Raw genomic sequence first — 13881 nt, forward strand, 5'->3', positions numbered from 1 at the left:
ACGCCACCTCGTCTGCTGACTTGGCGTCCACTTGCCTGTCTGGGTTATTGTCCTCATCGGGCTCCCGATTCTTCTTGAGACGCGCATGGATCGTTTTCCACCGTTGTTCGTCTTGAATTTCCTTTGAAGAGATTTTTTCTCCCTGAACTTGTTCGTCTTCGTCGTCCATTGCGTAAAGCTGCGAGGCGAGTCAGGGGGCCTGCACTCCCCGCGTTACCCTTAACCTCCGGCCGCAGTTGCGGCGGGAGTAACGGCGCCGCCTAGTCGTGCCTTAGGGTTAGCACTGCCGTCGACGTGGCACCAACAAAAAGTAGCTGTAGTGGCCAAAAATTGGCTCACCTGAATGAACTGTTGGTGTCGGTGAGGTTCGTTGACCTTCCCGAATCGTTCGTGATAATAGAGGGTTTTAGCTGCGCGCTTGCTGTACGCTCCGCTCAGACCGGCATATGCTATCAAATGCCACACAACCGCTTAGCGGGAACGCCATTGCGCTTGCGCACAACGCTCATACCGGCAGCGGAACGAAGACCGTATCCCTCGCTCCGCTACAAAGCTGACTGAGCGGAGCGTGACAGCGTGTCTACTTGGCCTCTTCGTCGTTTGGCTTGTTGATAGCGCGTCGCTCGCGTCTCGGCCAAGACGCGCTTATCAAATGCGAAATCTACGCAGTTCTCTGCAGTATCTCAGAGCGTGAAATCTGAGCGGAGCGGAGCGTGAGCGGCGCTCTGCTAAAACTGTCTAATATCGCTGTCCAAAAGTGCGTATTTCCGCCAATATCATTGAAAGTTGACGGAGCCCATGCGAAGAGCGTCCGCTCTCTCCGGCCCCCTAGCGGCGTTCATACAGCCACTTTTTTTTCTTTAATGCATGGAAAATAAAACTGAAGGTGTATTACAGTGCGGACATAGCTACACACTTAAAACTCGGGCAAACACACACATGCGTCCAAAAGTGCATCTAGTCCGGCGGAGGTTCCTGCGTAACGTAGACACTTCTTATACAAGCTGCACTTTCTTGAAAGAATGATCTTGTAGATCGCGGGATTTCGGCATGGCGATCACACATTCTAGCTCTCCATAGGCTATACAAACCCAGTACTATGAACATGTCATGGGAGGACCGCCAGTAATCTTAAACGGTAGGAACCTAATTGTGTATGGAGTGATGTCAATGTCCTGTTTAAGCGTCCGTTGGAGAACGTCCCAGAAAAGTATAGCATCCGTACAGTCTATAAAACAGTGATTTATGGTTTCAGCACGTGGACACAGTCAACAGTTCGTGGACCATGGCACGAAGCAGCCCCTCGCGTTCAACCAGGTTTTAGCAGGAAGTGTTTCCGTATGCAATTTAAAGAAAAATGTTTTAGCTCCAGGAGGTATACACATTTTACGGACCCGCCCAAGTACATCCTGATATGGCTGACCTAAATAAGGTGCACGATACAAGGGATCTGGGAAAATCGAATCCAACAGTGCAGCAGAAATTGCTTTTCGACTCGCAGTGAAAATGTACTCCAGGCTGAACCTAACTTTCCAGAAAAGGAATGAATCAACGACCTCCTTGAGAAAGCCCCAAGGAGCCTGTGTGACATCTTTGGCACCTGATGACACTACTATATCGGGAAGATAATGAACTAATCGGAGCTGTAACATTTCACGCAAAAAAGGATGATCACTGTCTCGAAATAAAAACAGACGAGAAACAATTTGCCTGACGAAGAGATGGACTAATCCTAGACCACCTCTTGCAAGAGGGACGAACAGATTATGGCACCGCATCGATTCGCAACTCGTGCTCCAAATAAATGTTGCAAATACGCGATGCAGTGCCTGAATACAAAGTCTTGAGCAGTGCAGTATTTGCAGCACATACATGAGACGGGAAACTAATAACCCGTTCAATACACACTTCAGCACGACTGAACATAGACAAATTCCGTCCTCGCCATGAATTCACTTTGTATATTTTCTACTTCTCCCGACCAATGACTTGCTATTTCTATACTGTGAGAGAGGTACACCTAAATAGCGCAGATCTTTTTTTTCCATTGAATGCCTGCGTAATGCTATGGCACTGTGCCCCATAGTCCAAACCAAAAACCTCAACTTTTTCAAAGTTAATGCTAGCACCAGAAGCCGCACAATCATCATCATCATCAGCCTATATTTTATTTCCACTGCAGGACGAAGGCCTCTCCCTGCGATCTCCAATTACCCCTGTCTTGCGCTAGCGTATTCCAACTTGCGCCTGCAAATTTCCTAACTTCATCATCCCACCTGGTTTTCTGCCGACCTCGACTGCGCTTCCCTTCTCTTGGTATTCATTCTGTAACCCTAATGGTCCACCGGTTATCCATCCTACGCATTACATGGCCTGCCCAGCACCATTTCTTCCGCTTAATGTCAACTAGAATATCGGCAATCCCCGTTTGTTCTCTGATCCACACCGCTCTCTTCCTGTCTCTTAACGTTAGTCCTAAGATTTTTCGTTCCATCGCTCTTTGTGCGGTCCTTAACTTGTTCTCGAGCTTCTTTGTTAACATCCAAGTTTCTGCCCCATATGTTAGCACCGGTAGAATGCAATGATTGTACACTTTTCTTTTCAACGACAGCGGTAAGCTCCCAGTCAGGATTTGATAATGCCTGCCGTATGCACTCCAACCCAATTTTATTCTTCTGTAAATTTCTTTCTCGTGATCAGGGTCCCCTGTGAGTAATTGACCTAGATAAACGTACTCCTTTACAGACTCTAGAGGCTGACTGGCGATCCTGAATTCTTGTTCCCTTGCCAGGCTATTGAACATTATCTTTGTTTTCTGCATATTCATCTTCAACCCAATTCTTACACTTTCTCGATTAAGGTCCTCAATCATTTGTTGTAATTCGTCTCCATTGTTGCTGAATAGGACAATGTCATCTGCAAACCGAAGGTTGCCGAGATATTCGCCGTTGATCCTCACTCCTAAGTAAGCCTTCCCAGACTAACAGCTTGAATACTTCTAAGCATGCAGTGAATAGCATTGGAGAGATTGTGTCTCCTTGCCTGACCACTTTCTTGATAGGTATCTTTCTACTTTTCTTGGAGAACCAAGGTAGCTGTGGAATCCTTGTAGATGTTTGCTAAGATATTCACGTATGCCTCTTGTACTCCTTGATTACGCAATGCCTCTATGACTGCTGGTATCTACTGAATCAAATGCCTTTTCATAATCTATGAAAGCCATGTAGAGAGGTTGATTGTACTCCGCAGATTTCTCGATTACCTGATTTATGACATGGATATGATCCATCGTAGAATATCCCTTCCTGAAGCCAGCCTGTTCTCTTGGTTGGCTGAAGTCAAGTGTTGCCCTGATTTTATTGGAAATTATCTTGGTGAATATTGTATACGATACTGAAAGCAAGCTAATGGGTCTATAATTCTTCAGTTCTTTAGCGTCTCCCTTCTTATGGATTAGTATAATGTTGGCGATCTTCCAGCTCTCTGGTACACATGAAGTTGTGAGGCATTGCGTATAAAGGGCCGCAAGCTTTTCAAGCATGATATCTCCTGCATCTTTGATTAAATCTACTGTTATTCCACCTTCTCCAGCAGCTTTTCCCCTGGTCATGTCTTTCAAGGCCCTTCTAACTAGAAAGACATGACCAGGGGAAAAGCCGCACAATATTCTTCTGTAATTGCGAGAGCAGTCTTTACACTCCTTTTGTCAGTACAAAAGAAGGCGACGTCGTCTGCATATGCAAGAACCCGAATCTCACTCGACGGCAGTTTAAACCCTTGGAAAATTTCTTTCAGGATGCTCATACAAAGTGGCTCCAAATACAGGCAGAAGAGAAGCGGTGACAAAGGGCATCCTTGTCTTACTGATGATAAAAGTCTAATCGGATCAGAGAGAGAACTATTCACTATCAACCTCGTTGAGCCATTAGCGTAACATTTTGACACCTTTAAGGAGTCGGGATCCAAGATTTATGTGCTCTAGTGCACTAAACAGGAACGAGTGATTTACCCTGTCGAACGCCTTAGCCAGATCTAGCTGTACCATTGCTACCTGTCCAATCCCCTCAGCTACACACTCTAGCACCTACCTCGCAACATGAATGTTGGTCTGAATGGACCGACCTCTGATGCCACATGTTTGATGGTCACCTACCACAGATCTTATCACGACTTGTAAACGGTTAGCTAATACTTTTGCAAAAATTTTATAATCCACATTGCATAAGGAAATAGGCCGGTATCCATCCACTCTTTGCAATTTAGTTTCATCATTGCTTTTGGCTATGAGGACAGTGTGCCCTTCCTAGATTGTGGCAGGTAGCTACCCTACCTCCAAGGCCTCACGGTACACCTGAAGTAATAATGGGGACAAGAGGGAACGAAAACACTGATAAAATTCGGCACTAAGTCCATCCTGGCCGGGCGTCTTGCCTTTCGCTAATGAATCTATGCATGCAGTTATCTCATTAATATTAATGTCATCATTTGTATAATCATAATCGTCCTGATTTATCTGGGGCAGCAACGATACAAATTTGGTGGCAGACGCACATGTATCCAATGGCTTATGGCTTCGAAATAATTTTATTGCGATAGCAATTATATGGACACTTCTACCGGATTTCTGCCGTCGCCGTCGCCGTGAGGTTCCCTATAGATAAAATCTTCGCCGCGCGCCGTATGCCCGAGCGGAAGCGTGCGGGGACGCGCGCTATCACGGAGAGCGAACGCACTCAATCACCCACGCGCAAGCAAGGAAGCGGGAAGCCAGCGCCGGAGGGAGCGCGGGGAAGGGGGGGGGGCGCACTTCTACGCTGCCAACAACCGCGCTCGTCGCTCGTCCGCACCGTCTCTTATCTCCACACGGCTCTGACCTTTAAGTACATTCGCCGCTCAGTTTCCGTTGAAGCGATAGACCGCACGTACCTTCGCCCGCTGCTGCGGCGTATATATGCGCTTGCTGCCAGCGTTTTCACAGTCGTTGTCTGCAGTCATTCAGTGTGGTCTATTCATGTTTGTTTGTGCGCGCTCACACCACGCTTGTTCAATCAGTTGGTAATAGTCGGGCCACATTTTATTGCGATAGCAATTATATGGACACTTCTACCGGATTTCTGCCGTCGCCGTAGTCGTCGCCGTGAGGTTCCCTATAGATAAAATCTTCGCCGCGCGCCGTATACCCGAGCGGAAGCGTGCGGGGACGCGCGCTATCACGGAGAGCGAACGCACTCAATCACCCACGCGCAAGCAAGGAAGCGGGAAGCCAGCGCCGGAGGGAGCGCGCGGGGGGGGGGGCACTTCCACACTGCCCACAACCGCGCTCGTCGCTCGCTCGCACCGTATCTTATCTCCACACGGCTCTGACCTTTATGTGCCGTGCATTCGCCGCTCAGTTTCCGTCGAAGCGATAGACCGCACGGACCTTCGCCCGTTGCTGCAGCGTATGCGCTTGCTGCCAGCGTTTTGACAGTCGTTGTCTGCAGTCATTCAGTGTGATCTATTCATGTTTGTTTGTGCGCGCTCACACCACGCTTGTTCAATCAGTTAGTAATAGCCGGGCCACATTTTCCAGCGCACGCTACACATGCATGGCTGCCCGGGTCGGCAGTGCTGCGCTACAGGTGTGTCCCTTCGCACGCGCTGCCCACGGGAAGCGCTTCTCATCAACACCACCGTTTCACACGCGCCTCCTCGTGGTCATCGAGTCTCTTCATGTCGGTCTACTTACGCCGCAGCACACCTGCTTACTTAATCAGCTCATGTTTACTACAATTCATATTGCTACCAAAGCCGCTCACCTTACTTCGTATGACATTGCTGTGTTGCTATCGCATTCATTGCTTCGCCCTTAGGGCGAAACTGACATTTTATTCCAACGCACGCTACACATGCAATGCTGCCCGGATCGGCAGTGCAGCACTACAGGTGTGTCCCTTCGCACGCGCTGCCCACGGGAAGCGCTTCTCATCAACACCACCGTTTCACACGCGCCTCCTCGTGGTCATCGAGTCTCTCTTCATGTCGGTCTACTTACGCCGCAGCACACCTGCTTACTTAATCAGCTCATGTTTACTACAATTCATATTGCTACCAAAGCCGCTCACCTTACTTCGTATGACATTGCTGTGTTGCTATCGCATTCATTGCTTCGCCCTTAGTGCGAAACTGACATTTTATTCCAACGCACGCTACACATGCAATGCTGCCCGGATCGGCAGTGCAGCACTACAGGTGTGTCCCTCCGCACGCGCTGCCCACGGGAAGCGCTTCTCATCAACACCACCGTTTCACACGCGCCTCCTCGTGGTCATCGAGTCTCTCTTCATGTCGGTCTACTTACGCCGCAGCACACCTGCTTGCTTAATCAGCTCATGTTTACTACAATTCATATTGCTACCAAAGCCGCTCACCTTACTTCGTATGACATTGCTGTGTTGCTATCGCATTCATTGCTTCGCCCTTAGGGCGAAACTGACATTTTATTCCAACGCACGCTACACATGCAATGCTGCCCGGATCGGCAGTGCAGCACTACAGGTGTGTCCCTTCGCACGCGCGGCCCACGGGAAGCGCTTCTCATCAACACCACCGTTTCACACGCGCCTCCTCGTGGTCATCGAGTCTCTCTTCATGTCGGTCTACTTACGCCGCAGCACACCTGCTTACTTAATCAGCTCATGTTTACTACAATTCATATTGCTACCAAAGCCGCTCACCTTACTTCGTATGACATTGCTGTGTTGCTATCGCATTCATCGCTTCGCCCTTAAGGCGAAACTGTGACATTTTTTGGTAATGTTCAAAAAACGCTTTAGTTATTAGGCTCGGCTCATTCACAACGATTCCACCATAGTCTATGTCTAGGATTTGTTTAGACAGCGCGTGTCGGCGCTCATCACCGAGGGACCAACTGCATGGCTGTTCTTCCAGAAAACGCTGCGCTCGCGCACGCACTAGTGCACCTCTGTATTTTTCTGTGTACAAATCCTGTAAATGCACCTTGGTGTTATGAATATCATCAATATATTTACCCGGATGTAGACATTCAAGCTCATGTAATTCCCTCAGAAGTCTATACAATTCTTTGTAATTATTCTTTTGTTCAAAGGCCAATATTGATTCTTCGATAGCTATCATTTTAACTTCCTGATTGATTAATTCCCACACAGCCAAAAGAGGCAAGTCCTTGCGGCATGACAGATGAGCTATAAGCGCAGTAACACGCTTTAGGAAGCACTCACGCGAAAGTAGTTGGTTATTAAGTTTCCACAACTCCCAGCACATACGCCGGCTTTGGTATCGACGACTACCAAAAGATGCTGAGACTAGGCAATGGTCACTAAAGAACACATGGTGCACAGTGTAACCATGAATAAGAGATAGGACGCTAAACGAAACGTAAATTCGATCAAGCCTTGCATGCGAGATACCTTGGAAATGCGTGTAGCGACACCCCGCTTTTTCATGTTCCCCAATGTCCACAAACTGATAGTCACACATCAGGCGTTGCAACGCATCACTAATTGGATCACGTCTCAGCCTCAATGACGTACGATCTTGCACATTACATACACAATTAAGTCCCCAAAAAAGCACCAATGCACGATCAGTAGACAAATGATGTTCTAGAGATAAAAAGAAACACTCGTTCACGTAGCTTGTTCGGGGCATAAACAAACACGAATCTAAAGCTAATACCACTGATATCAATATCACACCATATTAGGCGCCATTCCCTATCTGTCAACAAATGTAGGACATCACATTGTAATTCTCTTCTAACGAATAACATACAACCAGCGGAAACTCCTATCTCATGGCTTACACAAACATTACCGTCAGATAGAAATGGAGTTAGAGCTACTTATGTGTTTTCCTCGGATTCAATCTGTTTCGAGGATAGCAGCAATATCTAATTTCCTATTGCGTAGCAAGCGAAGGCGTTGAATTAGCGGTCGCTTACTACGTAAGTCACGGACATTTAAAGTACCAAAGTGGAAGGGAAGACCGCCCTCCATGATCACCTATGTTGGTGCAGCGTTCACACGCTGCTCTAGGGATGCATCACTCCCTTCTTGATGAGGCGATGCACTGGCGACCTTTTGCTGCACTTCAACATAAGAGACATCCGCGGGTGTAGCCGTTCCCCGGAGCGGTTTTGTCAACTTTGACACTTTGGGAACCCGGACCTCCTTTCCCGCGGGCGATGGGTTGTCAGCTGGCGCTGGACGCTTCTTAGTAGCCTCACACATCGATCCAGATTCCACTGATGGCGAGCGGTCTTGAACTGGTGACAATTCTGCCCATGACATAGTTGGTTCGTCGTCAGGCAACTTAGTATCCTCCATGGTATATTTTAACTGCGCTAAACCACACGGACAAGGACGAGGCAGTCAAGACGTGCGCAGACTCGCAACTGAATGTTTAACGTGTGAAAATGACATATATACAGAGAAAGATGAACACATCTGGACGCAGTTAAAATGGAAGCAGTTAAAATATACCATGCATGTCAACCAACTAGCCCGACTTGGAGCTCTACTTAGTATCTTCCACAGCGGCAGGCTTCGGGCTAAGGCTATCGTAAGCCGATGAAGGCTTTGTCTCTTCCTGTCGATGAGCTTCAGCGGGTGTTTCACCGGTTGCATCCACAACCTCACTCACATCCATTAGATGATCGGTGATGGTGTCATCCTCAGCTGGTCTATTTCCACAAAGCTTGTCAGCGTAGGTCGCGATGCATGCATCTGCAATGTGACCATAGCGGTGACAGTTACTGCAGCATGGTGTCCTACATTGTCGCAGGATATACCCGACTCTGTTGCACCGTAGGCAAAGTGGTGGTCGGCCAGGAACCAAGACGAGGCACTTATGTCCGCATATGCTCAATAGGGGAGGCAGATTACTGGCAGAGCCTCCGGAGTGTCCTTCAGTGTAAACGCCACGTCGCGATTAGTCATTTGCCAGCCCTCCATGCCGTCACACCGCCACATTTTTCTCGTGATAGACTGCACTGTCCCATAAGGTTCTAGCGCTTCAACAATCCGTCTCTGTTCGAGGTGTGGGGGAAGCCACAAAAGCTTCATCTTGATGTTTTTGCATTCCGGGTCTATGACAAGGCACTTGAGGCCCATCACCAGCAGCTCGCCTTAGTCGGCAAGTTTCTGTTTAGCGATGCTATTAACGCATGCTACTAGCCACAAATGGCTCATCTGGTACTGTCCTGCGCCGAGGATATCAGCTGCATGCAGAACTGAAAGGAGCGCATCGCGGAAGTCCGGGGCCCGATCCGGCCGCCCTGCTAGGTCAGCATGCAGGAAAACTGAATTGAGAACGGTATTGCCAGTTGGTAGACGAGGGAGAACAACCTTGTAATTACTGGAATGAGTAGTTGACGGCGGATGGAATCCTCGGCCGAGGGCCGATGCGCTGTTTCCAGCAGAGCTCATTGCAGACGTAGCCGTTCGAACCGGCTTCTTCTAGTATAGCGGTTCTTCTTCGTATAGTGCTTAGCATAGCTGCCTTCCAAGGCCATACAGCCACGCTTGCACAATTTGCATTCATGCGAACCATATGATTGCGTTCAAGCGCCCTCGGCGAAAGAAACCACCTAGGAACATGGTACGCGCGAGCGGCGCATGGCGGCGCCAGCGGTCGAGCACTGGGCTTGGGCGCAAATAGAAACACGCGCCCGGGAACAAGTGTAATCGCGCCGCGGTGAGCGATAAACGATCGAGCAACAAGCGGTCGCCCTTTGAGAGATTTGAAACCAGATAGCCATCAGTTTAGCGCGTGCAACAAGCGGGAGCCGTCGCAGGAGAAAACCGAAACTTGCCACCGCAGTGCGCGCGTCCGAATGCGCGAACGATAGCCGACGCGCCGTTGCCATAAACAAAAAAATGATAAAAACAGAGGCATCGGCGCAAGTAAATTCCACGTGTTCCCGTCGAGTGGCAGCACATGCCAAGCGAAAGAAATGATCTAAAGACGGGCGCTTTTAAATAGTACCGCGAACACCTTCAAAATGGTCACTGACGTACATGTACAGGTGCCCACAAAATAACTCGGAACGCCAGACCGGTGGCCGCTCGTCGGCAGAGCACACCCGCGGAAAAATACATCCTTGGTCTGCACGTGCGTGGCATCCCTCGCCAGCAAACCTTGCTCCCTAGTGCATCTAGATAGGCGTTGCCTTGCGTCAAAAAACTTGCGGTTAGTCCCTCTTAGCGCTGCGACAACACATCTAGGGGGATCGGGACCTGTAACGAAAGCGTGCTCGCGCGCTATGCAGCGTAATCTCTAAACGCACGCGTAATTCTTGTGGCGTATTCTCGTCGAAATCTGCATTCATTCTAAGAGATAGTCATGCATTCTAGATAGCTTGCGTGGATGGAATCCATGAGCGTTTATAACTGAGTGGTGACCAATGAGTTCACCATGCTCTACTTTTAATATACCTAATGTCTTGCATATCTGAGTTATTTCGCCTAAAGTAATTGAATTTATAGCTTATCCTTCATGTGGGTGAGACGGCTCGCCTATAATAGCACTGTAGCGCACTTTTCAACCGGATGATCGCGTAGCGCGATGTATTTTAGTCATTGTGCAATTATATTCCGAGCCGCATTTACCACTTGGAAATAAGATCAGAACTTTGGCTGTAACATGACGGCCCCTTTAAAAACGATGACGGCGTGCAGTAATAAAAGTTTTCAAAATGGCATCAGACGGCGTATTCCAACACGCCAATTTCATGCACAGGAGTTAATTTTATGCATGCGGCACTATAATTCAATGCTTCGCAGTCACAGTGAACATCGCAAAGTGTGCTATTTATATACGAAATCTGGCCGCTTCGCTGCAGTTTTAGTAGGGAGTATACTCTAACATTTGATCGCGTGTCTGCGTTGGTTGGCTGAAACATTCAATTTTTCGTTCAGTGTGGTGATACGTTGGTAATCAAGGGATTGTTCAGCTGTGTGAGTTAAATGCGTAGGGGAAAAAACGTTCAGTGGGGTCCCATATCGATTAATAAGACGACTTTGACGGCGAAAGCTTTAATGCGATGACGTCATTTCATTTGCGATTGCAAATAAATAAATAAAATAACAATGAATTAGTCGTAATTCGGTTTAAGTATTTTCTTACTTGCTGTTACGGAGTGTTTAATTGATCCTTATTAGTATGTACTGCTCTTTCGAACTCTTAAATAGTCTTAATTTGGCCTGACCAGTCTTATCCCGGAGTCTCAAATTGATGTTAAGTAGTCTTCATTACTGTTCGCAACCCTTTAATACTTTTAATTAATTGTAATTATTCTTAGTTACTTAGTTATTCACATTAGAACGATTTAATAAAGGTGTCGTATGATGTCTCCAATGCTATTCACCGCATGCTTAGAAGAAGTATTCAAGCTCTTAGACTGGGAACGCTTAGGAGTGAGGATCAACGGCGAATATTTCAGCAACCTTCGGTTTGCAGATGACATTGTCCTATTCAGCAACAATGGAGACGAATTACAGCAAATGGTTGAGGACCTTAATCGAGAAAGTGTAAGAATCGGGTTGAAGATGAATATGCAGAAGACAAAGATAATGTTCAATAGCCTGGCAAGGGAACAAGAATTCAGGATCGCCAGTCAACCCCTAGATTCTGTAAAGGAGTACGTTTATCTAGGTCAATTACTCACAGGGGACCCTTATCACGAGAAAGTAATTTACAGAAGAATAAAATTGGGTTGGAGTGCATACGGCAGGCATTGCCAAATCCTGACTGGGAGCTTACCACTCGTCGTTGAAAAGAAAGGTGTACAATCATTGCATTCTACCGGTGCTAACATATGGGGCAGAAACTTGGATGTTAACAAAGAAGCTCGAGAACAAGTTAAGGACCGCACAAAGAGCGATGGAACGAAAAATCTTAGGAGTAACGTTAAGAGACAGGAAGAGAGCAGTGTGGATCAGAGAACAAACGGGGATAGCCGATATTCTAGTTGACATTAAGCGAAAGAAATGGAGCTGGGCAGGCCATGTAATGCGTAGGATGGATAACCGGTGGACCATTAGGGTTACAGAATGGATACCAAGAGAAGGGAAGCGCAGTCGAGGTCGGCAGAAAACCAGATGGGATGATGAAGTTAGGAAATTTGCAGGCGTAAGTTGGAATACGCTAGCGCAAGACAGGGGTAATTGAAGATGGCAGGGAGAGGCCTTCGTCCTGCAGTGGACAAAATATAGGCTGATGATGATGATGATGTCTGTGCATTGGTCTTGTTAATTACTCTAATTAATCTTATTTAGTCTTTGGGACTCTTGAATTACGCTTAATTATTTTAGCTATTTGGTGCTAAATTCACTTTCACATGCTTTATTGAATGGTAGAGCTGTAGTATGCCGCTTTCCGATTTTTGCTACTGCAAGTGTTGTCCGCGATGGTCACATTCCGCGACTAATGAAAAGCTTTAAAAGGCGCCGATGCCCATTAACGCGCACGCACGAGCGCTTATGCTGGTGCCCTGTGAGTGATTGACCTAGATAGACCGTACTCCTTTACAGACTCTAGAGGCTGATTGGCGATCTTGAATTCTTGTTCCGTTGCCAGGATATTGAGCATTTTCTTCTGCATGCGGAAGGTACTGGGTTCAAACCTCTGTGTCACCGGAAACCCACCGGAAATTTCTGCGCTTGTCTAGCTTCATCTTCGTCTTTCCTTTGTGTCCGAACGTCTCATTGAGTGTCGTGTGAGGGCAGAGGGCATCGCCACGTCACCGTCGCTCTCGGAAGCCGGTGCGTGGTCCGCACTAGGCTTAGCTGCTGCGCGCGCCTGACTGCCTTGGTGGCCGCTTCCTCTCGTCGCGCAGGACATCGGTGGCAGCACGTGTCGGTACATTACTCGCAGCGAAAACTCAAAGTACCGCTGAGCGGCGTTCAATTCGACATGAATTCTTTTGCATTCACAACTCGTCACAAGTGCTTAAATGTCCTCGGGAGTTTTTCACTGTAGCGCACTGCAGTCATTCAACATGTACAACCTTCCCTTTCAACTACAATGACATTAGCACAAAAACCGCATAATCATCATCACAGTATTTCTTCAATCGGCTTCCTCCCCATGCATGGCGACGGTGCAAACCTTACCGATCCAACTTGGGCGCTCTCCTCCTCGGTCAGTTTTGCTCCGGCTGCCAGTGGCGCCTTCTCCGGCTTCCCCTTGCTGTGAACAGACTTCTCGCTGGCGCTACGAGTTGACGTGCGACGCCGACGGGCGCGTCGCTCGGTATCCGACGTGGAGTCACTTTCATTGGCGCTCAGCCGAGAATACTGCCTGCAAGAAACGCGCGCGAAATGCGATGTGGACGGCACCAGTACACCCAAATATACCCTCGAACTCGTGCTGTTGGCTAAGTAGCCAGAAGCCCCGTGATCATCTTACCTACATGTTTTCCGCTAGCAAAGTTAGCACATGAAAAGGCAAATCTTTCCTGCACACACAATTTACAATACTTTCGTAGTGTACCTCCTCTCCCTTTCTCGTCCCCCATTGCAGGGTAGCTAACCAGGTAAATATTAAGCTGTCTGTCTTTCAATTATTGAAGTATAAGTATTTGAGAAGCTGTGCAGCTTGGGGTCAATTTTAATGCACTCACGTGTATATATTCGAGCGCACACCTTAACGAAATATTTCTAAAATAAGGAAAAGCTTGCGAAGGAAGTAGTTAAAAATAAAAGTTCAAATTAATAAATAAAATCATCAAATAAAAAAGTTAATGAAAAATAAAATAATAAGAAGCAGGAGCTGCTTGTTAAGCTGCTTGTTATAAAAAATAACGAGGTCGCCATTTCGCCCGAAAGGCACCCTTCTCGCGATAGCAAAATAGGAGAG

General features: G+C 47.6%; 1 protein-coding gene across 1 annotated transcript in view; it reads right to left on the reverse strand.

Annotated features, from left to right (window-relative positions):
- LOC119465096 (ATP-binding cassette sub-family C member 3-like) overlaps positions 1–13881 on the reverse strand; it is a 157044-nt gene that overhangs the window by 56830 nt on the left and 86333 nt on the right. The window contains exon 18 of the mRNA XM_037725899.2: positions 13137–13323. Coding sequence (XP_037581827.1) covers positions 13137–13323 — 187 coding nt within the window. The remainder of the gene's footprint in view (positions 1–13136; positions 13324–13881) is intronic.

This window comes from Dermacentor silvarum, chromosome 9 (assembly GCF_013339745.2).
Source record: "Dermacentor silvarum isolate Dsil-2018 chromosome 9, BIME_Dsil_1.4, whole genome shotgun sequence".
Classification (NCBI taxonomy): Eukaryota; Metazoa; Arthropoda; class Arachnida; order Ixodida; family Ixodidae; genus Dermacentor; species Dermacentor silvarum.